A 24,468-nucleotide genomic window follows, 5' to 3' on the forward strand; every position below is an offset into this window, starting at 1 on the left:
ATGGAGTGAGGATGGGGGTCACGTGTGGGAGGCATTGGGGTGGGACTGAGAGAATGGGCTGGGATGGAAATGGGAATGGGATGGGATGAGATGGAAATGGGATTGGGGTGGAAATGGATGGGATGGGATTGGGATGGGATGGGATTGGGATCAGATGAGGCTGGGCCAGTTTTGGACTGGGAAGGGGCTTTGCCAACGGGCGGCGCAGGGCACCCCAGTGCTCGCAGTACGAACCTCAGCGTTCCCATATGGACCCCAATGCCCCCAGGACCTCCACTGCTCCCAATACCCTCAGCGCCCCCAGTAATCCCTGCACTCCCAATACCCCCAGTACGGCTCCCAGTACAGGCCCAGTGCTCCCAGTAGAGCTCCCAGCGCTCCCAGTCCAGCTCCCAGTGCTCCCAGAACGGCATCCGGTACTTGGCACCCCCCCCCCCCGCCCGCCGCCATGAATGGACCGCCCCCGCGCCCCCGCAGAAGCCTCATGGACCGCTCCTCCCTTCGCTCCGCCCCTTCCCTCCCGTGATTGGCTGCGACCGCACTGTGGGCGGGCCAACCTAGCGGATCGATGACCTCACGCTGCGGCGTTTGACTGACAGCAGCGGCGGCCAATGAGCGCGCGGGAGGCGGGGCGGGGCCGGGAGACGCCGCCGCCATTTTGTGAGCAGCGCGCGGCGGACGGGGCAGGTGGGGGCGGGGGGGGTGCCTGGGGGGGTTTCGGGACCGGGAACCGGGGCCGGGGGGGACACAAGGGCCAGGCCCGGCCACCGCCCCGCTGGGGCGCCCGCAGGCCGCGGGGGATGCGATCCGGGACGGTTTGCAGGAGATCTCGGGCCTGTGGAGGGGAGGGCTTTAGGGGGGGGTCTCAGATCTGAGGGGTCTCAGGCCTGACCGGGGTCTGAGGCCTGGGGGGGGACAAGAGGGGTTTGGGGGGGGTCTCAGGCCTGGGGGATTTTGGGATTCGGGGCGTGGCTCTGCCCTCTGGGGGGTGCAGAGATTTTGGGGTGTTTGGGGGCTCTACCCTGCAGGAAAAGGGGTGTCACAGACTTAGGTGGATTTTGGAGTTTCAAGGGTTTAAGGCGGTTTTTGGGGTGCCAGAGGTTTAAGGTGCGTTGTTTTTGGGGTGTTTGTGGGCACAGTGTAGGAGGGGGAGAGCAGAGCTTTGGGGTGTTTATTTTGGGGGGGGTTTGAGGTGTTTGAGGCTCCGCCCTGAAGGAGCAGAAGCAAAATTTGGGGGGGATTTGGGATGTTTGGGGCTGTGTCGTGTGAGAGAGGCCTCAGCACTTAGGGGCTACCATGAGGTTCAGAGTTTTTGAGGAGATTTGGGGTGTTTGGGGCTACGCCTTGAATGAGCAGAGGCAGAGTTTTGGGGTGTTTATTTGAGGAGATTTGGGGTCTTTGGGATTACAGCCCCAGGGACACACAGAGACATTTGGGGGCTTTATTTGAGGGGTGTTTGGGGGTCCAGCCTTGAGCACAGAGTAGGTTTGGGGTATTTGAGGAGGATTTAGGGTGTTTGGGGGCACAGCCCCAGGGATTGGGGTGTTTCAGGGGTTTTGGGGGCACAACCCTGGGCACACACACCGAGATTCGGGATGTTTATTTGGTGTTTTAGGGGGCGCAGCCCTAGAGGTTTGAGGAGGATTTAGGGTGTTTGAGGGCACACTCACAGAGGCTTGGGCTGTTTTTTGGGGGGGGGGGTCTGGGGGACACAGCCCTGGGCACCCAGAGAGAGGTTCAGGGTGATTTAGGGGTTTTGGGTACAGCCTTGGGCACACGCACAGAGGCTTAGACAGTTTTTTGGGGGGGTTTGGGGCTGTTTTTGAGCACAGCTTCGGGCACATTCACAGAAGCTCGAGCTGTTCTTTGGGGTGCACAGGTTTGGCCACAGTCACAGAAGCTCGAGCTGTTTTTTGGGGCATTTTGAGGGGCACAGCCTCGGGCACACAGAGGGAGATTCAGGGTGATTTAGGGGATTTTTGGACACACACACAGAGAGGCTTGGGCTGTTTTTTGGGGGTTTTGAGGCTGTTTGTGAGCACAGCCGTGGGCACAGTCACAGAAGCTCAAGCTGTTTTTTGGGGGGCACAGCCTTGGGCACACACAGAGAGAGGCTCGAGCTGTTTCTTGGCGGGTTTTGGGGGACACAGCCTCAGGCACACAGGGAGAGATTCAGGGTGACTCAGGGAATTCACACTCACAGAGGCTCGGGCTGTTCCTCGGGGTGTTGTGGGGTCGTGTGTGGGCTGTTCCTCGGGCTGTTCCTCAGGGGGTTTTGGGGTTGTGTGTGGGCTGTTCCTCAGGGGTTTTGGGGTTGTGTGTGGGCTGTTCCTCGGGCTGTTCCTCGGGGGGTTTTGGGGTTGTGTGTGGGCTGTTCCTCGGGCTGTTTCTCGGGGAGGTTTTGGGGCTCACGGCGGCGCTGTCCGGCGCAGGCGGGTCGCGATGGTGAAGCTGTTCATCGGGAACCTGCCGCGGGAGGCGACGGAGCAGGAGATCCGCTCCCTGTTCGAGCAGTACGGGAAGGTGCTGGAGTGCGACATCATCAAGAACTACGGCTTCGTGCACATCGAGGACAAGACGGCGGCCGAGGACGCCATCCGCAACCTGCACCACCACAAGCTGCACGGCGTCTGCATCAATGTGGAGGCCAGCAAGAACAAGAGCAAGGCCTCCACCAAGCTGCACGTGGGCAACATCAGCCCCGCCTGCACCAACCTAGAGCTGCGCGCCAAGTTCGAGGAGTACGGCCCCGTCATCGAATGTGACATCGTCAAGGACTACGCCTTCGTGCACATGGAGCGGGCCGAGGATGCCGTGGAGGCCATCCGGGGGCTGGACAACACCGAGTTCCAAGGTGAGCCGTGGGGCTGGGTGGTGGGAGGGCTCCGGGGTCCATGGTGGATGCTCCCGCCGGCCCCGGCTCCGGGGTCGATCCCGGATGTGACCACGGCCGTCTCTGCGGGGCCGTGCAGCGCCCTCGGGGCTCTGGGGTTGGTGTCGGTTGGTGCCCGCTCCGCCGCAGCTCCCGGGGCCGCCCGCACGGCGCGGCCGGAGCGAGGGCTCGGGCTCGGGGGCTCTGGGCCGGGGAGGACGGGACTGACCCATCTCTGATTAACCAGCACGGCCGCCCCGCAGGAGGACCCCGACGGCGACGTCCTGTGCCGGGCCGGAGCAGCGGGTGACGCCAGGCTGCCGCCCGCCCTTGTAGCCTTGCCCAGCCTGGTAAGAGGGTGATGGAGGCGCCCGACCCCGCGCCCGGCGTCGCTCGGGCGCTCGACGGGGCCGAGCGGCCGGACTCGAGCCGCGGCGCTGGCGGCGGTGATGGCGAGCGCGTCTCCCGGCCGGGTGCTCAGGGCGGCGTCCGGCGCTTCACCCACGTGGCGGCGGGGCCGGACCGGGCGCTCCCGGGGCTCTACATGTCCCGCCGCCCCCATTCCGGGCCTTCCCCAAAAAACAGCGACCCAGCCGGGCTGGCACAGCTGCACCCAGAGCTGTCCCGGCCGCGTCCGCGCTTGGCTTTGCCTCGTGCCGTGCTCGGGCCAGGCCCCGTTCGCTCCGGGGCGTTTCCCGGTGTCACATCCCTCTCTCCGCCGCTCCGGCGTTTTCCGGCGCGAAGCTTTGCCGTCACACGGGGCCGGCAGTGCTGGCTCCGACCCCGGGCTGCCGGGGCTTTGCCGGGCTGGCCGGCTGTGGCCGCGCTCGGCCGTGGCAGCACGTCCCGGTCAGCCGCTGTCCAGCGTCCATCTGGCGGCTCACGCTCGGTCCCGCGGCGGCTCCTCCCGCGCCGGTGGCTGCGGAGGGCTGGGGGGGGTGGCAGCCGGTGCCGTCCTGTCCCGCCGGATGCCCCGGCACGGCCGCACTGACCCTGCCTCTCGCGTCTCTCCCCAAGGCAAGCGGATGCGCGTGCAGCTGTCCACCAGCCGGCTGCGGACGGCGCCCGGGATGGGAGACAAGAGCGGCTGCTACCGCTGCGGGAAGGAGGGGCACTGGTCTAAGGAGTGCCCGGTCGATCGCCCGGGGCAAGTGGCGGACTTTGCCGAGGCCTATAACGAGCAGTATGGAGCCGTGCGCACTCCCTACACCGCGGGCTATGGGGAGACCGTGTATTACGATGAGGCCTACGGCGGGATGGCCGACTACTACAAGCGCTACCGCGTCCGCTCCTACGCCACGGCCTCGGCGTACGACGCCTACGCGGAGCAGACCATGGCCCAGTACTCCCAGTACGCCCAGTACTCCCAGGTCCAGTCCTCGGCCATGGCCGCCACCACGGCCATGGCCGGCCGCATCCCCACCACCTTAGACGCGTACGACCGAGCGCTGCTGCCCACCCCGGGCGCGGCGGCCGCCGTCGCCGCCGCCGCCGCCACCGCCGCGGCCGCCGCCGCGTCCTCCACGTATTACACCCGGGACAGGAGCCCCCTGCGCCGCACGGCCGCCGCGGCCAGCACCGTCGGAGAGGCGTACACGTACGAGCGTGGGCAGCTGTCGCCCGTCTCCTCGGTGGCCCGGGCGTCCCTCTACGACATGCAGCGCTTCGGGCGGGACCCGTACGCGGACCGGGCGCGATACTCCGCCTTTTGAGCCGGAGGTGAGCGCGTTGGCAGCTCTTGGCACTGCGGGGGGGCCCCGCTGCCGGTGGTCCCGGTTGTGCCAGTTGAGGTTGAGGCGGGTGACGGGTCCCGGTGACACGGACAGGCCCCGCGGGCGTTAAAGCCCGGCCACGGTGAGGAGGCGCCGCGGTGAGCGGAGCGGTGCCGGTGTCACTCTCGTGGCTGTAACTCACGTTCCTGCTGGGCCGGGCACCATCCCGGCACAGTCCCTGCGGGGTGGGGGGTTCCCGCAGAGCCCCCGGCCCGGGGGCAGCTCCTGCTCGCTCGGGCTGTGCCCTGGTCCCGGCGGGCCCAGGGTCCGAGGGGGCCGGAGCCCCGCCGCTGCTCCACATCAGGACTCTCTTGCTGCCAGGAAGCCGCAGCTCCCCAGGGCACCGGGGCTCGGCACGGTTCCGGATCAGCCCCGGGGGCGCCTGCGCCAACTCCTCTTTTCTCTTACAGGTAAGATTTGTGCGGCTGGACGTCGGGGTCCCGTCGCACGCCGACTCGGCGCCGCGCGTCTCGGGCCGCGCCGGGTGCCACCGCCGCCGCGTGCCGCTCCCGGGCCCGTTCCTTACGGACACGCGGCTCGTCCTCAGCCCGGGCAGGATTAGCTCAGCCCCTCCCCCAGCTTCCCCCGCCCCCCTGGGCAGGATTTTGCTTTTCCAGGTAGTTTTGGGTCCCCACCCCAGGCTCAGGTGTGAGCGCGCAGCCGCAGCCGTCCCCCAGCGCCAGCTTTGCTTTGCTTCGCCGCCCCCTCGCTCCCCCGGAGCTCTTCCCGAGTCGTCGTTTTGCCTTTTTTGTTTTTTTTTTTCCTTTATTTTTTAAGAGGGTGGATAATCCAGTGGTAGGTTTTTAGCCCAACGCTGTAGCTGACCGGAGGCCGCCGCGCCGCGCCGGCGGGGGTGGAACCCCCCGAGTGATTTAGAGTCCCCCGACCCCACTTTCCGGTAAAATAAAACTCAAAATTTTTAACTAACGGCGCTGGCTCTGCCCACGGTTCTTTCTCTGCACTCACGTCCCCTCAGAACACGGCACGGAACCTTCTGGACTCCCCGGTGCTGCCTGTGCCCTGCCTGGCTCTGCCCATGCGCACCGGAGCCCCCGGTGAGGGGCTGCTGCAAATGGGAACACCCCCAAAACCGTCCTTGAGCCCCCCAAAGGGGCACCCAGGGGTGACAGAGGAGCTTTAACCCCCAGCTCTTCCTCCTCCCATGGGCTGTCATTAACCTGCCCAGGGCTAATTAATCTGCAGACTGTCTTGTTTGTCCCCAGACTGGTACATTATGTCCCCAAAGTGGCTCGTTTGTCCCCACATTGCTCCTGCCTCTCGGTGTTCATTAATTAAGGTCATTAAGCCCAGGCCACGCCTTTGGTGATGCTGCCAGTTCTGCCCTGCCAGCGCCGATCGGTGCCGGGGTCACTCGCGGGTGCTGCCATTGCCACACCTGGGGACTTGGGGCCAGGCCCAGGGGTGTGTGGCCACCCTGGGAAGGAGGGGACAAGCGCCAGATCCTCCTGCCTGGCTCTTTACGGCGGTGGTTAATGAGCCTTGGCCATCCCTCCTGTGGCACAGCCAGACTGGGCTGTGACCGGTTCCTGGGGAGAGGTGGGGACAGCAAGCGCCTCTCACGGTGGTGACAGTGGTACCTGGCGTGGCACGCACCACCCCTCAAAACCAGCTTTTCTCACCCAAAACAAGCCCCGGCACAGGTCGGTGCCAGTGATCACACGTGGTGGTGTCGTGACAGGGCCGAGTCTGGCCCTTCCTGCTGCCAGCTGCTCATCCTCCAAATCCACTCCTCCGTGGTGGGAAAGCAGCTCCAGTATTGGCAGCACCATCAGCCAGGGCTGGGTCGTGTCCCCAGGGGTGGGAGTGGACCCCCAGGACTGGGAAAGAACCAGGCGGGAGGCGTCGGGAACCGGAGCAGACCCCAGCATTTATTTACAGTCATAAAAAACCCCCAGCACCGTGCCGGGCCTGATGCTGGAAATGGGGAATTCACCCAAAAAATGGGACAACTCGTGGTATAAAAGAGTCTGAGCCACGTGGCTGCAGCCACTGGCGGTTTATGAACCGGCACCGAGCGCCAGCGGGGGATGAACCGTGCGGCCACCACCAACCGTAACCGCGGAACCTTCTAAAAAACTCAAACAGCAAAACCAGAAAGAATCGGCTGAAAAAGAACCGTCCGTGCCCGAGTGGGGCCGTGGCCAGCTCAGAGGCGGCGCTGGTAGCCCGAGTGGATGCGGGCAGGGGGCAGGTAGTCGCTGTAGCCGCCCGAGTAGCGGGCGTACTCGGAGTGCGCGTCCGGCAGCCGGCGGTAGTCCAGCGGGGACTTGGTGGGCGAGCGGCGGTACGCCAGCGGAGAGTCCGCTAAGCGCCGGTAATCGGCCAGCTCGGACAGACGGCGCTCGGAGCCGTACCTGGGCGAGAGAAGAGAGGGGGATCAGCCAGGAGGGGACGGGGCTCGGATCCGCCGCGGCAGCACCGTGTCCCACCTAGGGACGCACCGTGATGGGCAAAGCCGGCGCAGGACGGGATCGGGTGCCACGGAGGCCCCGCTGTGTGCCACCACCTCCCCTCACCCGCACCAGGCCCCGTCCCCTCCCCGGGATCTGCGCGGCGCGAGCGGAGCCGTGGCGCCCACCGCGCCGGGCGATAGCGAGCCGCGCCGGTGCCACGCGGCGCCGGGCAAGCCGCGAGCAGTGCGCCGGAGCCCGGCGAGCAGCGGGAGGCGGGGGCGGGGGTCGGTGCCCCGCCCGGCACCGTACCTTTTAGCCAGAGAGGACGATTTTTTGTACGGGTCGTCGTAGGCGGCGCTGCGAGGCGGGGAGAGGCGGGTGCGCTCGTAGGGCGGTGCGGCGGCGGCCTGCGCCAGGCCCAGGTAGGAACCCGCCGGCTGCCCCAGCTGGCTCGGCCCGTCGTAGGCGCTGCCTGGCTGGGCTCGGTACGCGGCAGCCAGCGCGGCGGAGGACGGCTGCTGCGCCGGGTAGGAGGCCGCCATGGCGCCGGAGGCCTGCGCCCGGTACGCGGCCGTCAGCGGGGCAGAGGCCTGCGCCTTGTAGGAAGCGGCGGCGACGGCGGCCTGGCTGCCGTAGGACGCGGCCAGCGAGGAACCTGTCTGCGCGCCATAGCCGGCGGGGAGCGCGGCGGCCGCGGGCTGGCTGCCGTACGACGCGGGCAGGCCCGTGGCGGGCTGGGCGCCGTACGAGGCCGAGTGGCCCACGGTGGGCTGGGCACCGTACGAGGTGGACAGTGCGGGTTGGGCACCGTAGGAGGCAGAGTGGCCGGCCACAGGCTGGTAGGCAGCGGCGGCGTGACCTGCCACGGCCTGGGCGCTGTAAGAGCTGGCGTGCACCGCCACGGCCTGGGCGCTGTAGCCGGCAGACAGCACGGCACCGGGCTGGGCACTGTAGGAGCCGGCGTGGCCATCCATGGGCTGGGCGCCGTAGGAGCCTGCGGCCAGCTGGGTTCCGTAGGATGCCACGTGCACAGCCACGGCCTGGGTGCTGTAGGAGCCGGCGGAGCCGGCAGCGGGCTGGGCGCCGTAGGCGGCGATGGCGGGCTGGGCGCCGTAGCCGGCCGAGTAGCCCGAGGCGGGCTGGGCGCTGTAGGAGGAGGCCAGGGCAGCGGACTGGACGCCGTAGGAGCTGAGGGAGTTGGCGGCCGCAGGCTGGGTGCCGTACGCGGCGGCAGCGGCGGGCTGGGCGCCGTAGGAGCCGAGGGAGTTGGTGGCAGCGGGCTGAGCGCCCGCGGCGCCCAGGGAGCCGACCGAGGGCTGGGGGCGGTAGGCGCCGCCCAGCGAGGCCGAGGGCTGCACGCGGTAGGCGGCGGCCTGGCCCGTGGTGGGCTGCGGGCGGTACGCCACGCCCAGGGAGGCTGAGGGCTGGGCTCGGTACGTGGCCCCCAGCGAGGCCGAGGGCTGGGCGCGGTAGGCGGCCGGCTGCGCCGTCATGGGGAGCGACACCGCTGCGTAGCCAGCGCGGGTGGGCGAGCGCCGCAGCGGGCTGCGGTCCCTGCCAAAGTAGGAGGGGGAGGCGGGCCGGGGCTGCGCATCGAAGGTGTCGTACTTGGCGCCGAAGCGCTGCTGGTAATCGTACAGGGAGGGGGCGGCGGCGTAGCCGGCGCCCGTGGCCGAGGGGAAGGCGGCGTCGGCCGCCCGGCGCTGCTGGTCGAAGCCCTCGATCTTGGGCTGGAACTTCTCGCGGTACTCGAGGCCGATGCGCTTGGTCTTGTCGACGCCGAGGGCGGGCGGCGGCGCCTGGCCCGTGCCCTTCTTCTGCACGTTGGTGGAGAGCTCCACGTTCACCCGGCGCCCCTTCACCTCCTTCCCATTTAGGTTTTCGATGGCAACTTTAGCATCGGCTTCGTTCTCCATGTGCACAAAGGCATAGTCTGACAAAGCAGCAGAGAGAGCAGTGAGGGGAGAAAACACAACTCGTTACAGGAGCCGGCGCTAACGAGCCGTGCGGCAGCAGCGGGACAGGCGCGGGACGGGCGCTGCTGGCCCCGGGACGGCGCTGCCGGCCCCGCTCGCCGGAGGAGACACAACCACCACCATCGGCTCTGCCCCGCGCTCGTTTGGTCACAGCCTCCCCCAGCCCACCCAGCTCTCTCCGTGTCCCCCCAGGCTCTGCCTCCTGTGCCCCCTCCCAGCCCCTCCCTGGCACCTGGGGACCGAGGGCCCAGCCTGGGCTGGCAGTGCCAGCACCGTGGGCTCAGTGGGACGCCCTGGCAGTGAGCGGAGCAAAGCTGAGAGAACCGGCGCCAGCACAGAGAGCGGGACAGGGACAGAGGATGGGGGGAGAGGAAGAGGAGACAGAAAAAGACAAGGACAGAGAAGGGACAGGGACTTCAGACAGAGAAGAAGAGGAGGGAGAAGAGGGAAGGAGGGAGGGAAGGAAGGGCCTGAGCACCCCTCCAGTGAGTGCCCGGCCATGGCGAGGAGCCAGCGCCACACAGCACAACCACTGTCTCAGCAGCACAGAGGCGTCTGAGGACCGCAAGGAGCAGGGAAGCAGGACCTGGTGGCAGCTCTGGTGGCCGCCTGTGGCTCTTGGCCCAGCAGGTTTGGGGGCTGGATGCCCCCATGGTGGTCGGGGGGTCACCCCCGTGGCATGACGGGTCCGGTGCCGGCACAGGGCAGGAGGGCAGCGACCCCATGGTGTTTCCCTGCAGCACAGACCGAGACCACCGGAACCAGTGAGAACCCACCCAAGGGTGTGTGGTGTGCTGGGAGCATCACTGGCCAAACAAACCCATCCGAGACCTCTGAGCATCAGTGCCACGTCACCCTCTCCTTTGTCCCCCCAGTACCATCCCACCCCCTGGCTCCAAATCCACACAGTCCTACTCTGGAAGCCCAAAGAGGGCATGTCCCCTCCATGTCACCCCCAGCCCTGCTGCCACCCCCTGGAGGTGGCCATGGCACCCCCAACCCCGAGGGGACGCGAGGCAGGTTCTGCCAGGCTGTGCTGGTGGCTGCGACCTGGGACGAGAGAGCAGAGGAACAACGTCCCCCTCCTGTGGGCAGGGGCACGCGGGCACTGTGGGGACATCACCGGGACTCCAGGGCCGGGTGAGAAGGGACAGGATGACAGCAGGGTCAGGAGAGGGATGTGGAGTGACACTTGTCAGTCCATCAGTGTGACACAGGTGACAAATGAATTGGGGGAGCTGGGTGACCCCACCAGGCTGTGCTGGGGGTCCCCAGTGTGAAGCCATTGAACCCCTCAGGGGTTTCACGGGGTGTTCTGTGCATGTCCCAGCTCCATGGCTGAGCGTGTCTGTGGAGGCCAGACCGTGGCCTGGGGATGATTTAGTCACAGAGGTGGCAGCAGCTGGCAGGGGTCAGCCCCCCCAGGGCTGAGGGCAGGTGATGGCACAGAACAAAGCTGCCAGGAAAGGAGTTATGGGGGTGTTCAGGAGTGTGGGGAGCCCACCTGGGCCACTTGAGGGAGGATGAGGAGGTTGGTTAGAGAAGGGATCATGTGGAGATTGAGGGGGCTGGGGAGCCCACACGGGCTCATGTGGCCCCACCTGGGGTTTGGGGAGACGATTACAGAGCACGAGGCCGGCTGGAGGAGGGTTATCGGAGGAGTTACGGGGTCAGGGGCACCCACAGGGGCTGGCACAGCCCAACCTTAGCCTGGGGGAGGCGATCGAAGACACGTGGTTGCCAGAGGGGGGGTTAAGGGGTCTGGACCGCCCACACAGGCCCGCACCGCCCCGGCCGGGGCGGGCGGAGGCCATGGAGCCGGACATGGCTGGCAGAAGGGGGGTTACGGGAGCTCACTCGGGCTCGCACGGCCCCGCTCGGGGCAGGGGGGAGGCGGCAGGAATCCCCCCGCTCCACCAGCCCGGGCCGCGCTGGGGTCCGGGCGGGGGCGACGCCGCAGTCGGACGGAACTCGGGTGCCACGGATCACCCGGAGGCGCGGGCCGAGCTGGGCGGCGGGGGCCGCGCGGCCCCGGCGGCGGGTCCGGTACCTTTCACCACGTCGCACTCCACCACGGGGCCGTACTGCTGGAAGAGCGAGCGCAGCTCCCCGCTCGTGCACGCGGCCGACACATTCCCCACGAAGATCTTGCAGGTGTTGGTGGGCCGCGGCCGGGATGGCTCCACCACGATGCGGCGGCCGTGCAGTTGGTGCCCGTTGAGCTGCGAGATGGCGCGCGCGGCCGCCGCCTCGTCCCGCAGGTGCACGAAAGCGAACTGTTTCATGAGGGCGACGCCCAGCACCGGCCCCGCGGCGCCTGCGAACAGCTCGCTCAACTCCTCCGCCGTCGCCTCCTCGGGGACGTTGCCCACGAAGAGTTTGATGCCAGGACGCATCGCGGCGGGGATCGCTGAGGGGAGCGCGGCGGGGACAGAACCGGCAGCGGCGGCGGCGGCTTCAAAATGGCGGCGGTTCCTTAGGGTGGCGGGGGCGGTGCCGTGCGCAGCGCGCCTGCGTGCCGTGCGCACCGCCCTCCTTCACCGCGCCTGCGTGCCGTGTGCACCGCGCGCGCGCGAGCCCCGCCCTCTGTTTTCCCGCCGTGTTAGCCCCGCCCACTTCCCCTTTAAACCACGCCCCCTTAAAGGAGCCGCAGCGGCTGCAGAGCGAGGGGGTTCGAACTCTTTATTCGGTCCCGGGGGGCTCCTAGAGGTGGGAGCTGGGGGTCTCCATGGCGGGGGTCTCCAGGAGAGCCCCACGGCTGCGGTCGCGCTCCTCCCAGAGGGTGACGCCATCGCAGGAACAGACGCGTTTGGGGTTCTGGAAGAGCCCGGCGGCGCGGGCCACCACACCACAGGCCAGCCTGGGGACACGGGAGGGTCAGGGGGGGTGACCCCACAAAGACACTCCCCCCCCCTCAAAATACCCCCCCAAGTGCTCACCCCGGGCCTGAGTTGCCGGTGACACGAGACAGCGGGTGCGACCCCCGGCCCAGATCGTCCTCGCCCTCGGCCACCACCACGGAACGGCCGATGATGTCCCAGACCTGGGGAGGGGGATTGAGGGGGTCAGAACCCCATAGAGACCCCCCCCCAAATACAGGGACATACCCCCCCAGGAACCCCCCCAGACCCCAATTCCCACCTTCAGCTTTGAGTCCTCGATTCGGAACCGGGCCTGGCCCTCGGCATCTGCCCAGATGTTCCCCAGGTCCCCGGCATGCTGGGGGGGGCAGGAGGGGTCAGGATCCCCCCAAAACTTACAGAGCAGCCCCCAAGCCCACAGAGACCCCCCAAATCCCCTCACTGCATCACAAAAACCTCCAAAAATCCCACAGTGACCCCCCCAACCCCTCCCAGATCCCCCAGAATCCTCCCAAAGACCCCTCAAATTCCCTCACTGCCCCCCAAACCCCTCCAAGACCACCCCAAATACTTCAGAGACCCCCCAAATTCCCCCCCACACCCACAACCCCCCCCCCAGAATTCTCCCAGAGATCCCCCAAATCCCCTCACTGCCCTGCAAACCCCTCTAAGACCACCCCAAATCCTCCAGAGACCCCCTCAAATCCCCTCATTGCCCCCTCAAACCCCTCCAAGACCACCCCAAATCTCCCAGAATCCTCCCAAAGACCCCCTAAATCCCCTCACTGCCCCCCCAAACCCCCCCAATCCCCCCCGACCCCCAGCTCACCCTGTGCTGGTCCTGGGGTCCCCCGTGGATCTCGCCGTCAGGGTTGAAGTGGCCCCCACAGCTGATTTTGGGGGGGTTGGATGGGATATGGGGGTGAAATTGGGGGTCCCCATCCCCTGAACCCCCCCTACGCCCCCTCCCACCCCTCTCACCTGTTACAGGCGTCTGAGAGGTCCCCGAATTCGTGGATGTGGAGCCCGTGGGGGCCTGGGGGGAGCCCGGACACGGCCCCGTCCACGAGGCAGCGCTCGGGGGAGAGCTGCAGGAACCGGAGCAGCCCCCGGACCCCCCCGGGACCCCCCAGCGCCGCCACTGCCGCCCACCCGGGGGGAGCTGGGGGGGGGGGGGGGGGACACGGCAGGGTCAGGCATCCCCAAAACCCCCCCAGTACAAAAAATCACCTCAGGGAGCTCAAAATGTCCCCCCAAAAGTGACTCTAAACCCCAGGCAGGGACAGCAAAACCCGTCCAGGAGGAGTTAAATCCACCCAGGACACCCCCAAAACCCCCCTGTGACCCCCCCAGGACCACCCACACCCACTGTGAGCCCCGCAAATCCTCCTGGACGCCCCCAAACCCTCCCCAAGACCATCCCAGATCCCCCAAACCCCACTGTGGTCCCCCAAAACCCTCTGTGACCCCCAAAAACCCCAATATAACCCCCCTAAACTCCTCTGTGAGCCCCCTAAACCCCTCTATGAGCCCCCAAACCCTTCCAGAACCCCCCAAAACCCCTCTCACCCTCAGAGGAGCCCCCCCAAAGCCTCAAGCACAACCCCCAAACCCCCAAATCCCTGATTGTGCTGGGTCACAGCAGCACCCAAACCCCCTCAGGACACCCCCAAACCCCATCAGGACCCCCCCAAACCTCCTCAGGACCCTCCCAAAACCCCGACTGACCCTCGGAGGAGCCCCCCATGCCCTTGAGCACGGCCCTGCGCCCCGAATTCTCCAGCAGCTCCCGCACGCGCTCGGCCGCCGCCGTGGTCTCCACCAGCACCGACTGCTCCTGGAGCCGCAGCTCCAGCAGCTTCACCTCTGGGGGGACACAAAGGGGCTCTGGGGGGTCCCCCAAAACCTTTGGGGGGGGTCCCCGGGGTTTGGGGGTCTGGGGGAAAGGTCGGGGGTCTCACCTGGAGCCGCCTCCAGCGCTGCCCGCACGGCATCGGCACAGCCCTGGCAGCTCATCTGCACATCAAACTCCAGCTGGGGGGGGGGAAACGGGGGGGTTTGCACCGCAAAATTGGGGGGGAAGGGGGAAAACGGGGTGAAAATGAGAGGGGGAGTGTCAGCACCTCAAAAATGGGGGGGTGAAAAGGGAGGTGGAGCCACAAAAGTGGAGGGAAAAGGAGCCCTGAACCCGCACGGCTGCCAGGGAAGGGCTCTGAGACGATGTGGAAGGGATTGTGCACCTCGAAAAGTTGTTCCGGAGGCTCTGAACTCCCAAACCCGTCCTGCCAGGGGGTCCTGCACCCCTAAAAGTGTTTCTCGTGGGCTCCCGAACCCCGAAACCCCCTCTGGGAGGAGTCCTGCAACTCCAGAACTGCCACGGATGAGGCTCTGAACCCCCGAATTCCCCCGGAGAGGGGGTCCTGCACCCCCAAAAGTGCTTCTCAGGCCCTCCTGAACCTCCAGACCCCCCTCGCCAGGGCTCCTGCACCCCAAAAGCGCCGTCGGAGGGATTCGGCACCCCCAGATCTGCCCAAACCGGAGCGTTTCACCCCCAAACCGCCCGTCCTCCGTTCGCCCAGCCCTCGAACCCGTCCGCCCGCCCTTCCCCCACCCCCCGAGCCCCTCCGCGTCCCCGGTCCCGACCCCCCGGCCCGTCCCGGGGGTCCCGACCCGGCAGCTGCTCCCGCCGGCCTCCGGTGACGCCATGGCCGCGGACTCCGACCCCGGAACTGCTCTCGCGTCACTGCGGCACCACGGACCCGTTCTGGCACCGGACCGGATACGGCCGAACTATGAGGGAAGGGTTTAGAGGTTGCGCCACTTCCGGCGTTCTGTCGCCATGGCAACAGCGCGGGGTTCGGAGTGGGCCCGACGGGGATTTTGGGGGGTTATGAAGGGTTTGGGGGGGATTTTGGGGCTCCGGAAGGGTTTTGGTGGCTCAGGAGGGTTCTGGGAAGGCGGCAGTGGGAATGGCAGCTTCCTGTGGGGTGCAGGGGGGTTTTGGGGGGGGGGGAAATTTGGGTTTTTCTGTGGGGGGATGGGGGCTGCAGGGGTCAGGGGGCTCATCCCACCCATGGGCACACAGCAAGGACCCCCAAAATCCCCTTGGGGGGTCCTCAAAATGACCAGCACTTTACCCCCCCGACCCCCCCCAAAAACGCTGTCAAGCAATAGTTGAAAAAAAATCATTTATTTGTCCCAAAATGAGCACGGACATGGTTAAAGGATGAAATCTGGGGATCATGGGGGTGGAAATAGGACACCCCCAAAATGATGGACCCACCTAGCAGGGGTTAGAGCCCCTCCAGAGGCCAGAGCCCCCCAAAACCAGATATCAGCCCCTCCCAGAGACCCAGAGCCCCCCAAATAAGGGGTCAGAAGCCCCCATTTAGAGGTCAGCACCCCCCAAAGTGCTCAGAGCCCCCCAAATCATGGCTCAGGACCCCCCAAATCAGGGCTCAGCACCCCCAAATGAGGGCTCAAGACCCCCCTAGGACCCCAAACCCCCCTCACAGCCCCTCAGCCCATCCCCTCCCTGACCTGCTGCACCACCCTGGCCCTCACCGCCCGCCCCTCTCGAGCCCCCGGCCCCGGGGGCGGTGGCGGCTGCGGGGGGGGCTCGGGGTGGCCGGGGGCGGGCGGGAGCCCCTCAGGGGGCTCCAGGGGGACGCGGCGGCGCAGGGCGATGTTGTGCAGGATGCAGCAGGCCAGGAAGATCTGGCAGACCTTGGGGGGGCTGTACTGGAGCCCCCCGCCCGCCAGGCAGCGGAAGCGGCGGCGCAGCAGCCCCAGCGTGCGGCGCAGCGGGGCCAGAGTGCGCGAGTGCAGCGCGTTGTAGCGCAGCTCGGCCGCGCCCCGCGGGCCCGCGATGGGCGTCAGCAGCCACGGCTTCAGCGGGTACGAGCCGTCACCTGCGTGGAGAGGGGGAGAGACACACCTGAGTTGCACCTGGCGCGGTGGGGATACACCTGAGTGACACCCACAGAACCAGGGACACACCTGAGTGACACCCACAGAAGCAGGGACACACCTGAGTGACACCCAGGGCACCAGGGGCGCGCTCCTGGAGCACCAGGGACACACCTGAGTGACACCCACAGAAGCAGGGACACACCTCAGTGACACCTGGAGCATCAGGGGTACCCCTAAATCAAGCCCAGAGCATCAGGCACCCACCTGAGTTACATCTGGAGCACCAGGGACATCCCTAAACAAACCCCAGGGCACCAGGGACACACCTGAGCCACACCTACAGAACCAGGGACACACCTGAGTGACACCGGGAGTGGTGGGGACACACCTGTGTTACACCCACAGCATCGGGGACACACCTGAGTGACACCCACAGAACTAGGGATACACCTGATCCCCAGGACCCCTCCCCCAGCCCCCCATTTCCCATCCCAACCCCCCCCCACCCAACAACAACCACCCCATTTCCCATCGCAAACCCTCTCCCCCAGCACCCAGACCCTCTCCTTCCATCCTAGACCCCCTCCTTCCATGACCCATGATCTTTGGGATCCCCCCACCCTGGAACACCCCAAAAACCCCCCAAACCCCCTCCCCCATCCCTCACCTCCCCATTTCCCACCCCAAACCCCCCTCACCCAGCAGCCAGACCCCCTCGGGCCTGCTGCCCTCCATCAGGCGCGCCAGGGCCGAGTTCTCCAGCACGGTGGCGTTGGCGCACGAGCCGGGGAACTTGGCCACCACGTTGGTGATGTGGCCCTGGCGGTCGCACACCACCTGCATGTTGATGGAGTGGAAGTTGGCGGCGTTCCGGAACAGGGGCTCGTTATCGGCCGGTGCCCTCAGCGCCACGTGCATGGCGCCCACCAAGCCCAGAACCCCGGGCAGCGCCGGGGCGTCCCCGGGAGGCGCGGGCGGCGGGGGGAAGGCGATGTAGCGGCCCGCCCGCCGCTGCAAGGCCGCCAGGAACTGCGCCAGGCAGTTGGACATGGCCGACTGGCTGATGCCCGTGCTGAGGCGCGACGCCGTCTGGAAGGAGCCCGAGGCCAGGAAGGCCAAGGCCGAGGTGACTTTGACGGCCACGGGCAGAGCGTGGCTGCGGCCCGTGAGGCTCTGAAGGTCGGCACCGAGCTCCCGGCACAGCGCCGCGATGGCCGCACGGTCCAGGCGGCAGCGCCGCAGCGCCTGCTCGTCGCTCAGCTCCAGGAAGGAGCAGCGCACCCGGTAAATGCGTTGGGCTGGGTACGGGCGGCGGCGGCGGCGGCCGCGGCGGGGGATCGGGGATGGGGGAGCAGCGGAGGGAGCGGGGAGGGAGATCCGGGTGGGTGCGGGGTGCCGGTCATGAGCGCGGCACTGATCGCGGGACCGTTCGTGGGGTTCATCCCTGTCCCGTTCGTGGGGTTCATCCCGCTCCCGGTGCTGCTCCCGGTCCCTGTCACAGCCCTGCTCCCGGTCTCTGTCACAGTCCTGCTCCCGATCTCTGTCACAGTCCTGCTCGCGGTCGCAGTCCTGTTCCTCGTCGCTGTCCCGGTTCCGTTCCCGGTGCCGGTGCCGGAGCCGCCGCAGCAGCAGCACCGCGTGGGACATGGCGGGGGCGGGGCTACGGTGGAAGGGGCGTGGTTAGTGCTGGAGGGGCGGAGCCACACCCGGCCGGTCCCGGTGGCCGCGACACCCCGGTGAGAGCGGGCGGTGGCTGTTTCTGAACGGGTCGATGCCGCTTGGGGCGGTCAGCCCCGATCCTGGTCCCGGTGCCGATAGATCCCGATGGGAGCGGTTGGTCCCGGTCTGTCCCAGTCGGTCCCGGTGCCGGTGGGGGCAGTTGGTCGCTGTCCTGTCCCCGTACCGGTGGATCTCGATGCCGGTACGGACGGACTGTTCGTGTCCCGGTGCCGGTCCCTGTTCCTGTCGGTCCCGGTTCCCCGGCTCGGTCCCTGTTCCTGCCGGTCCCGGTTCCCCGGCTCGGTCCCAGTTCGGCGGCGCTGCCAGGCCACGCCCCTCTCCCGCGCTCTGATTGGTCAGCACTGCTTTCACGTGCCCTAAAAGCCCCGCCTCCCCCCTCACTTCCGGCGCGCCGCCGCTCCCCATTGGCCGCCGCGAGGGAGGGAGCGCTTTGTGCCAGACGCTGTTTGGGCCGCCGATGGGCGGGGCCTCTTAGTGACTCGACCAATCGAGTTGCACCGTTTCGCCGCTCTCGGCCAATCATCGCGCGAGGTGGGCGTGGCTCCACGTAAGGCGGCTACCGCCATTTTGTTGCCGTCATCGAGTACCGGGTGAGGGGGGGTGCGGTGAGACTCGGGGGGCCCCGGGGTGGGCACGGGTGGGACCGGGAGGGCCTGGGGAGGAGCTGCGAGGGACCCCGGCCCTGCTGTCTATGGGGGAGCATAGCATGGGGTCCCGCGGCCTCGGGAAGGCGCCTAGGAAGGGGCTCAGACCTGGGACGGGAGCGGGATGAGGTCTGGGGGGGACCCGGGTCCCCCTCCATGGGCTGGGTGCTCACGGAGCACACCCGGGGCTGAGACTCCGCTCGAGACCTTGAAGGTCTCCCGGCTCATTGTGGGGTGCCCGGGCCTGGGGGTCTCTCCTGAGAGAGTCTCTGCTTCAGGATGCCCTGGGGGTGAGGGGGGTCCCATCGAGAATCAGCCGGAGGAGAATCCATGAAAGGTGGAGGGAACCTTCCCCTTCCCCCTCCCCGGAGCGGCTCCGACCTCTCAGCGGGACCGGGGGTTTTGCGGGGAGGGTCTCACCGAGCTCCCCTTCCCTGGCACCCCTCAGGCGGGTCGCGATGGTGAAGCTGTTCATCGGGAACCTGCCGCGGGAGGCGACGGAGCAGGAGATCCGCTCCCTGTTCGAGCAGTACGGGAAGGTGCTGGAGTGCGACATCATCAAGAACTACGGCTTTGTGCACATCGAGGACAAGACGGCGGCCGAGGACGCCATCCGCAACCTGCACCACCACAAGCTGCACGGTGTCTGCATCAATGTGGAGGCCAGCAAGAACAAGAGCAAGGCCTCCACCAAGCTGCACGTGGGCAACATCAGCCCCGCCTGCACCAACCTAGAGCTGCGCGCCAAGTTCGAGGAGTACGGCCCCGTCATCGAATGTGACATCGTCAAGGACTACGCCTTCGTGCACATGGAGCGGGCCGAGGATGCCGTGGAGGCCATCCGGGGGCTGGACAACACCGAGTTCCAAGGTGAGCCGTGGGGCTGGGGGCACGGGGAGGTTCTGGTCCAGGAGGATTTTGGCTGATTTTTGGTGTAACCGGCCCCACTCTGTGGTTGGTGCTGCGTTTGGGGCCTCTTCTCATCCTGGAGCGCTGGAATTTGGATCTGGGGATGGTGCCAGGTGCTGTCCCTGTGCCCTCGTCCGGTGTCAGGGCTGGGGACACCGTGATGGCTTCATGTCGGGGCAGAGTGGCTCCACAGCGCTGGAGTTTGTTGGAATTCTGGGGGATTTAGCCCAAACTGTTAGGTCAGGGTGAGTTCCATCTCTGGGGCCACCTCATGGGATTGGTGGTGTCCCTTTGCTGCTGGAATTTGGGGGCAAACAGGGCTGTGAGCCAGCGCTGTGTCCCACTGTCTCCTGTTGTCCCATTGGCTCCCGTTGTCCCATTGGCTCCTGTTGTCCCCAAGTCCTTCCTGGAACCGCAGGGACCCCCCTTGTCTGCGGGGGCTGGTGCCCACCCTGGTGGCTCCTGTCACCCCCCACCCTCATCGGTGCCAGGGGTGGCTCTCGGGGGTCCCCATGGCTGCTGCCACCTCTTGGGGGTCCCACGGTGCTGGTGCCATTCTGGGAGTCCCATGGACCACCAGCCCCAGCCCACCACGGTCTCAGATGTTCTGATCCTCGATATCATTTAATCTTGGTGCAATAATTAAATAACTGAATTACAAAACAATGGCTGGAGTTTGTGCCTCTGACAGGGACCCCAAACAAAGCAGCTCCTGGGCTTTCATCTCCTCAGTCTGCGCGCAGGAAGGTTTGGAGGTTGTCACCTCCTCCATGTCCCCACATGTCCCTCACAGGGCTGGGCCACAGGTGGCTCTTAGGGGTCCCCAAGGGGTGGTGGTGGTTCTGGGGAACCCCACAGTGCTGGGGTGATTCTGGGCACGGCCAACGGTGCCAGGGTGACACTGAGGGGACCCATACAGATTGCCAGTGCCAGGGATGGTCCTTGGGGACCCTGCAGTGCGGTGCCAGCCCTGTGTGACCCCACAGTGCCAGAGGAGAGGGCGGCTCTGGGGGTCCCCCCGGCCTTGTGCCAGTGCTGGGATCAATTCTGGGGGACCCCATGGCCCAATGTCGGTGTCGAGGTGACTCTGGGGGATCCTGTGGCCCAATGCCTGTGACACTGGGGGATCCCATGGCCCGATGTCACTGTCTGGGTGGCTCCAGGGAAGCCACAGCCCCATGGCCGGGGCTCCGGGTCAGGCTGGGCGCGGTGCCCGGGGGTGACGCCGGGTCTCCCTCTCCCCAAGGCAAGCGGATGCGCGTGCAGCTGTCCACCAGCCGGCTGCGGACGGCGCCCGGGATGGGAGACAAGAGCGGCTGCTACCGCTGCGGGAAGGAGGGGCACTGGTCTAAGGAGTGCCCGGTCGATCGCCCGGGGCAAGTGGCGGACTTTGCCGAGGCCTATAACGAGCAGTACGGAGCCGTGCGCACTCCCTACACCGCGGGCTATGGGGAGACCGTGTATTACGATGAGGCCTACGGCGGGATGGCCGACTACTACAAGCGCTACCGCATCCGCTCCTACGCCACGGCCTCGGCGTACGACGCCTACGCGGAGCAGACCATGGCCCAGTACTCCCAGTACGCCCAGTACTCCCAGGTCCAGTCCTCGGCCATGGCCGCCACCACGGCCATGGCCGGCCGCATCCCCACCACCTTAGACGCGTACGACCGAGCGCTGCTGCCCACCCCGGGCGCGGCGGCCGCCGTCGCCGCCGCCGCCGCCACCGCCGCGGCCGCCGCCGCGTCCTCCACGTATTACACCCGGGACAGGAGCCCCCTGCGCCGCACGGCCGCCGCGGCCAGCACCGTCGGAGAGGCGTACACGTACGAGCGTGGGCAGCTGTCGCCCGTCTCCTCGGTGGCCCGGGCGTCCCTCTACGACCTGCAGCGCTTCGAGCGGGATCCCTACGGGGAGAGGGCGCGATACTCCGCCTTTTGAGGTGAGCGCCGGGGGCTCGGCCCTGCCGGGCGTCTCCGTGCTGCCAGCGCCTGGTAACGGCCTTTCCTCTCCCCCAGGATCGCTGCGGACCCCCCGGGACTCGCCGCCATTGCCGTGGCTCTGCAGCCCTCGGATGTCGCCGCTGCGCCAGGTCAGACGTGTCCCGGGTCGCCGCTGCCGCCGCGTCCCCTCCCTGTCACCGGGACCCCCCGTCCCCGCCGGAGCCGCCAGAGCCGCCACGTCCCAGCGCCCGCGTGTCCCCGAGTGTCCCCGGTGTCCCCAGGTCTCCCTGAGTGTCCCCGTGTCCCCCATGTCCCCTCACCTCTCTGCTCTCTTCCAGGTGCGGTGGCCTCGGATGGAGCCGTGTCCCCCCTGCCTGAGCCCCCCCTTTTTGTACGGAGCTTCCCCAGGGTCCCCCCCGCCACCCTGCCTGGGCGGGGACACCCCCGGCCTCACCCGCCCCTTTTCCAGCAAAATAAACATTTTCACCGATTTCTGTCACCGATTGCTTTCTGTCACTGAATTTCCGTGCCTGGGCCGGGCCTGGCGTGGGGGGCGGAGTCTGACGTGGGCGAGGCCGGTTCTGTCCAATCAGAGCGCAGCGCCATCGGGCATTTTTGAAATCCCGCGCGAAATATGCAAATAAGCTCCGTTCGCGAACGGGCGGAGTGAATGCAAATCGAGGGCGCGAGCGGCCAATCATTGCCGTAAGAGAGGGGCGGGGTTATGCAAATTTACGCCTAAAGGAGGACCCGACCCCATTTCAGTCACGGACCGTGGGTCTTATTTTGTCGCCCGGAACTTATTTCACAAATTCGTGTCACTGTTTCCGCCCGAACGTGTGTGTTCTGTGACGTCACTTCCTCCGCGACGCCGTCTCGCAGTTACCATCATGGCGCTGAACGGGGGTGAGGCACCGGCGGGACCCCCCCCCCCCCCGGGGCGCGGATCCCCCCCGGGACCCTCCCTCACCACCGGGAGCCACCCCGGAACCCCCACCCGCCACCGGGACCGCCTCGAGCCTTGAGGATCCTCCCTTGAACCTCCCCCGCCACCACCGGGACGTTCCCGGGGACCCCCCGCCCGCCATCCCGGGGCTGCCCTGCGACCCCCTCCGGGCCCATTTCCGCCTCTCCGAGTCCCCCCCAGCTCATCTCAGTCCCCCTTCAGCCGCGGTTTGGGACCCCTCCGGTAACCGAGACCCACGCCCCCCGGTAACCGGGTCCCCCCCCCCCCCAGGCACGGACGAGGCCGAGGCGCGGCGGGAGCGGCTGGACCGGGCGAGCCAGGCCATGGGGGCGCTGCTGCTCCGGGGGTACCGAATGCTGGGGAGCTCCTGCCCGCAGTGCGGGGTGAGCGGGGGGGGGGAAGGGGAGCACCGGGACCCCCCCCGGGAATTGGGGGTACCGGAGAGGGGTGGGGGAGGGGTCCCGGTTCCCCGTGACTCCCCCGTGCCCCCCCCCCCCCCCCCCCAGACGATTCTGCTGCAGGACAAGGAGCAGCGGCTGCTGTGCGTGAGCTGCCAGGACCCCGAGGGGGGACACGGTACGGGCGGGAGGATTTGGGGGAAAAACGGGAGATTTGGGGGGAAAACGAGAAATTTGGGAGGAAAAGGGGAATTTGGGGGGAGAAAATTGGGGAATTTGGGGTGGGGGCAGTGGGGATTTCGGGGAGGGGGGATTTGGGGATTTGGAGGAGAGGTATTTGGGAGTTTTGGGGTGGGAAGTTGGGATTTTGAGGGATGGGGAACTGGGGATTTTTGGGGTGGAAATTGGGGATTTTGGGGAGGGGGGGGTTTGGGATATTGGGTGGTGGAGAATTGGGAATTTTGAGGGATGGGATTGGGACCGAAGGGGGAGGATTTGAGAGGGGGAGATTTGGGGATTTTGGGGGATGGGGGGGCAGGAATTGGGGTTTTTGGGGAGAGGGGATTTGGGATTTTGGAGGGGAATTGGGGATTTTGGGTGGGTGAGGATTGGGGATTTTGGGTGGGGTGAATTGGAGATTTTTGGGGGGAAAATTGGGTATTTTGGAGGATGTGGAATTGGGGGGGGGACGGGCTGAGAATGAAGGACGGTGGTGTCAGAATTTGAGGGAGGGGCTGGAAATTTTTAGGAATTTTGGACTTGAACGGGTTTGGGGGGGGGGACGGGACCCCAAACTTTGTGCCCTCCCCCCCCTCACCCCCTCCCTCCCCTTCCCCAGCTGCCGCCCCCCGCCCCGGCCCTCCCCGCCCCGAGCGCTGCGAGGGCGCGGCCGCCGCGTTCCGGGGCTCCCCCCCCGCCGCCCCGGAGCCTCCCGGGGCCGATCCCGGCGCCGATGACGGCACCGGAGCCGCGGTGGCGGCGGCGCGGGCGGCGCTGCTGCAGAAGCTGCTCTGGGCCGCTCGGGAGCTGCCCCGCAGCGGCTCCGTGGAGGGCAGCGCCCGCCTCTGCCGCCTGGTGCGGGACTGCGCCCTGGCCCTGCGGGGGCTGCGGGACCTGGAGCCCCCCGGGAGCCACCCCGGACCCCCTCCGGGGCAGTTTGAGACATTCTGAGACCCCCGGGAGCCGCCCCGGGGCACCCTGAGATCCCCCTGGGACACCCTGAGACCCCCGGAACTCCCCCAGGGCACCCTGAGACCCCCGGAACCACCCCGGGACTCCCCTGGGACACCCTGAGACCCCCCCCGGGACACCCTGAGACCCCCGGAACCACCCCAGGGCACCCTGAGACCCCCGGGACACCCTGAGACCCCCCCCCGGGACACCCTGAGACCCCCGGAACCACCCCAGGGCACCCTGAGACCATGGGAGCCGCCCTGGGGCACCCTGAGACCCCCGGAACCACCCCGGGACTCCCCCGGGGCACCCTGAGACCCCCGGGAGCCACCGTGGGACACCCTGAGACCCCCGGGAGCCGCCCTGGGGCACCCTGAGACCCCCGGGACACCCTGAGACCCCCCCAGGACACCCTGAGAGCCCTGGGAGCCACCCTGGACCCCCCCCAGGATACCCCGGACACTCCCCAGGACTCCCTGAGCCCCCTGGGAGCCACCCCAGGGCACCCTGAGAGCCCCAGGACATCCTGAGACCCCCGGAACCACCCCAGGGCACCCTGAGACCCCCAGGACCCTGAGACCCCCCCCCAGGACACGGCTCAGGATTGAACCCCCGGGGTCGCTGTGTAATGGAGTTTTAAAAGTGATGAATGTAAAATAAATTTTATATAAAAGGGTGCGGTATAAATGGGGTTTTATGTAAAATAATTTGATATAGAAAGGGGTTTGGGATGAAGGGTTTGGTGTAAAAGGGGCTTTATAGAAAAGAACTTGGTATAAAAGGGATTTTATATTAAAGGGTTTGGTGTGAAAGGGGTTTGATATAAAATGGATTTGGGATAAAGGGTTTGATATTAAATGGATTTATATGGTATAAAAGGATTTGGC

At 66.9% G+C, this 24,468-nt stretch overlaps 6 protein-coding genes across 15 annotated transcripts; 3 read left to right on the forward strand and 3 right to left on the reverse strand.

Moving 5' to 3' along the window:
• Positions 1-641: 641 nt before the first annotated feature.
• Positions 642-5,571, forward strand: LOC118701089 (RNA-binding protein 4B-like). Of its 5 annotated transcripts, none has more exons than XM_036405708.1 (4): positions 642-687; positions 2,433-2,854; positions 3,890-4,591; positions 5,055-5,571. In XM_036405708.1, exons 2-3 carry the CDS (start codon positions 2,443-2,445, stop codon positions 4,582-4,584), a joined length of 1,107 nt encoding a protein of 368 aa, XP_036261601.1. In that variant the 5' UTR covers positions 642-687; positions 2,433-2,442; the 3' UTR covers positions 4,585-4,591; positions 5,055-5,571. The 5 variants fall into 5 exon arrangements, with proteins under 5 accessions (XP_036261601.1, XP_036261603.1, XP_036261604.1 ...); XM_036405710.2 differs by lacking the exon at positions 5,055-5,571 and adding an exon at positions 3,120-3,222 and having other exon boundaries at positions 3,890-3,978; XM_036405711.2 differs by lacking the exon at positions 5,055-5,571 and adding an exon at positions 3,136-3,222 and having other exon boundaries at positions 3,890-3,978.
• Positions 670-21,542, forward strand: LOC118701090 (RNA-binding protein 4B-like). Of its 3 annotated transcripts, XR_008509081.1 has the most exons (5): positions 670-687; positions 18,640-19,061; positions 20,347-21,042; positions 21,119-21,192; positions 21,382-21,542. XR_008509081.1 is itself a non-coding variant. In XM_054518280.1 (4 exons), exons 2-3 carry the CDS (start codon positions 18,650-18,652, stop codon positions 21,039-21,041), a joined length of 1,107 nt encoding a protein of 368 aa, XP_054374255.1. In that variant the 5' UTR covers positions 670-687; positions 18,640-18,649; the 3' UTR covers position 21,042; positions 21,119-21,542. The 3 variants fall into 3 exon arrangements, 2 of the variants coding, with proteins under 2 accessions (XP_054374255.1, XP_036261605.1); XM_054518280.1 differs by having other exon boundaries at positions 21,119-21,542; XM_036405712.1 differs by lacking the exon at positions 670-687 and adding an exon at positions 18,119-18,137 and having other exon boundaries at positions 21,119-21,542.
• RBM14 (RNA binding motif protein 14) lies at positions 6,513-11,521 on the reverse strand. 2 transcript variants are annotated; one of them, XM_036405705.2, is made up of 3 exons: positions 11,085-11,504; positions 7,368-8,991; positions 6,513-7,019 (listed from the first exon to the last, which is right to left on the reverse strand). In XM_036405705.2, the coding sequence occupies exons 1-3, from the start codon at positions 11,428-11,430 to the stop codon at positions 6,812-6,814; spliced, it is 2,178 nt and encodes a 725-aa protein (XP_036261598.1). In that variant the 5' UTR covers positions 11,431-11,504; the 3' UTR covers positions 6,513-6,811. The 2 variants fall into 2 exon arrangements, with proteins under 2 accessions (XP_036261598.1, XP_036261599.1); XM_036405706.2 differs by lacking the exon at positions 7,368-8,991 and having other exon boundaries at positions 6,858-7,019; positions 11,085-11,521.
• CCS (copper chaperone for superoxide dismutase) lies at positions 11,700-14,678 on the reverse strand. Of its 2 annotated transcripts, none has more exons than XM_036405713.2 (8): positions 14,566-14,678; positions 13,857-13,929; positions 13,624-13,761; positions 12,877-13,057; positions 12,725-12,785; positions 12,176-12,253; positions 11,974-12,077; positions 11,700-11,894 (listed from the first exon to the last, which is right to left on the reverse strand). In XM_036405713.2, exons 1-8 carry the CDS (start codon positions 14,599-14,601, stop codon positions 11,738-11,740), a joined length of 828 nt encoding a protein of 275 aa, XP_036261606.1. In that variant the 5' UTR covers positions 14,602-14,678; the 3' UTR covers positions 11,700-11,737. The 2 variants fall into 2 exon arrangements, with proteins under 2 accessions (XP_036261606.1, XP_036261607.1); XM_036405714.1 differs by lacking the exon at positions 14,566-14,678 and adding an exon at positions 14,136-14,445.
• LOC118701072 (putative nuclease HARBI1) lies at positions 14,636-17,845 on the reverse strand. The gene is made up of 3 exons (XM_036405672.1): positions 16,506-17,845; positions 15,420-15,806; positions 14,636-14,685 (listed from the first exon to the last, which is right to left on the reverse strand). Exons 1-3 carry the CDS (start codon positions 17,452-17,454, stop codon positions 14,636-14,638), a joined length of 1,386 nt encoding a protein of 461 aa, XP_036261565.1. The 5' UTR covers positions 17,455-17,845.
• Positions 21,543-21,904: 362 nt separating the features above from the next.
• On the forward strand, positions 21,905-24,462 carry ZNRD2 (zinc ribbon domain containing 2). 2 transcript variants are annotated; one of them, XM_054518282.1, is made up of 5 exons: positions 21,905-21,949; positions 22,281-22,393; positions 22,517-22,586; positions 23,247-23,552; positions 24,127-24,462. In XM_054518282.1, exons 1-5 carry the CDS (start codon positions 21,934-21,936, stop codon positions 24,156-24,158), a joined length of 537 nt encoding a protein of 178 aa, XP_054374257.1. In that variant the 5' UTR covers positions 21,905-21,933; the 3' UTR covers positions 24,159-24,462. The 2 variants fall into 2 exon arrangements, with proteins under 2 accessions (XP_054374257.1, XP_036261608.1); XM_036405715.2 differs by having other exon boundaries at positions 23,247-24,462.
• Positions 24,463-24,468: the final 6 nt, after the last annotated feature.

This window comes from Molothrus ater, unplaced genomic scaffold (assembly GCF_012460135.2).
Source record: "Molothrus ater isolate BHLD 08-10-18 breed brown headed cowbird unplaced genomic scaffold, BPBGC_Mater_1.1 matUn_MA125, whole genome shotgun sequence".
NCBI lineage: Eukaryota > Metazoa > Chordata > Aves > Passeriformes > Icteridae > Molothrus > Molothrus ater.

What these genes read in the sequence shown, in the direction of transcription:
- LOC118701089 (XM_036405707.1), top strand. Translation starts at nt 3,322, where the DNA reads ATGGCGAGCGCGTCTCCCGGCCGGGTGCTCAGGGCGGCGTCCGGCGCT.
- ZNRD2 (XM_054518282.1), top strand. An exon ending in GGACCCCGAGGGGGGACACG is followed by an intron (nt 22,587 to 23,246) that starts GTACGGGCGGGA and finishes CCCCTTCCCCAG; the next exon opens with CTGCCGCCCCCCGCCCCGGC. An exon ending in CGGGAGCCACCCCGGACCCC is followed by an intron (nt 23,553 to 24,126) that starts CTCCGGGGCAGT and finishes CCCCGGAACCAC; the next exon opens with CCCAGGGCACCCTGAGACCC.
- LOC118701072 (XM_036405672.1), bottom strand. Translation starts at nt 17,454, where the DNA reads ATGTCCCACGCGGTGCTGCTGCTGCGGCGGCTCCGGCACCGGCACCGG. An exon ending in CGAGGGGGTCTGGCTGCTGG is followed by an intron (nt 15,807 to 16,505) that starts GTGAGGGGGGTT and finishes CTCTCCACGCAG; the next exon opens with GTGACGGCTCGTACCCGCTG. An exon ending in GCAGGTCAGGGAGGGGATGG is followed by an intron (nt 14,686 to 15,419) that starts GCTGAGGGGCTG and finishes CTTCCCTCATAG; the next exon opens with TTCGGCCGTATCCGGTCCGG.
- CCS (XM_036405713.2), bottom strand. Translation starts at nt 14,601, where the DNA reads ATGGCGTCACCGGAGGCCGGCGGGAGCAGCTGCCGG. An exon ending in AGCGCTGGAGGCGGCTCCAG is followed by an intron (nt 13,762 to 13,856) that starts GTGAGACCCCCG and finishes GTGTCCCCCCAG; the next exon opens with AGGTGAAGCTGCTGGAGCTG. An exon ending in CATGGGGGGCTCCTCCGAGG is followed by an intron (nt 13,058 to 13,623) that starts GTCAGTCGGGGT and finishes CCCCCCCCCCAG; the next exon opens with CTCCCCCCGGGTGGGCGGCA.
- RBM14 (XM_036405705.2), bottom strand. Translation starts at nt 11,430, where the DNA reads ATGCGTCCTGGCATCAAACTCTTCGTGGGCAACGTCCCCGAGGAGGCG. An exon ending in GGAGTGCGACGTGGTGAAAG is followed by an intron (nt 8,992 to 11,084) that starts GTACCGGACCCG and finishes CTGCTTTGTCAG; the next exon opens with ACTATGCCTTTGTGCACATG. An exon ending in TCGTCCTCTCTGGCTAAAAG is followed by an intron (nt 7,020 to 7,367) that starts GTACGGTGCCGG and finishes TCTCTCGCCCAG; the next exon opens with GTACGGCTCCGAGCGCCGTC.
- LOC118701090 (XM_054518280.1), top strand. Translation starts at nt 18,650, where the DNA reads ATGGTGAAGCTGTTCATCGGGAACCTGCCGCGGGAGGCGACGGAGCAG. An exon ending in GGACAACACCGAGTTCCAAG is followed by an intron (nt 19,062 to 20,346) that starts GTGAGCCGTGGG and finishes CCTCTCCCCAAG; the next exon opens with GCAAGCGGATGCGCGTGCAG.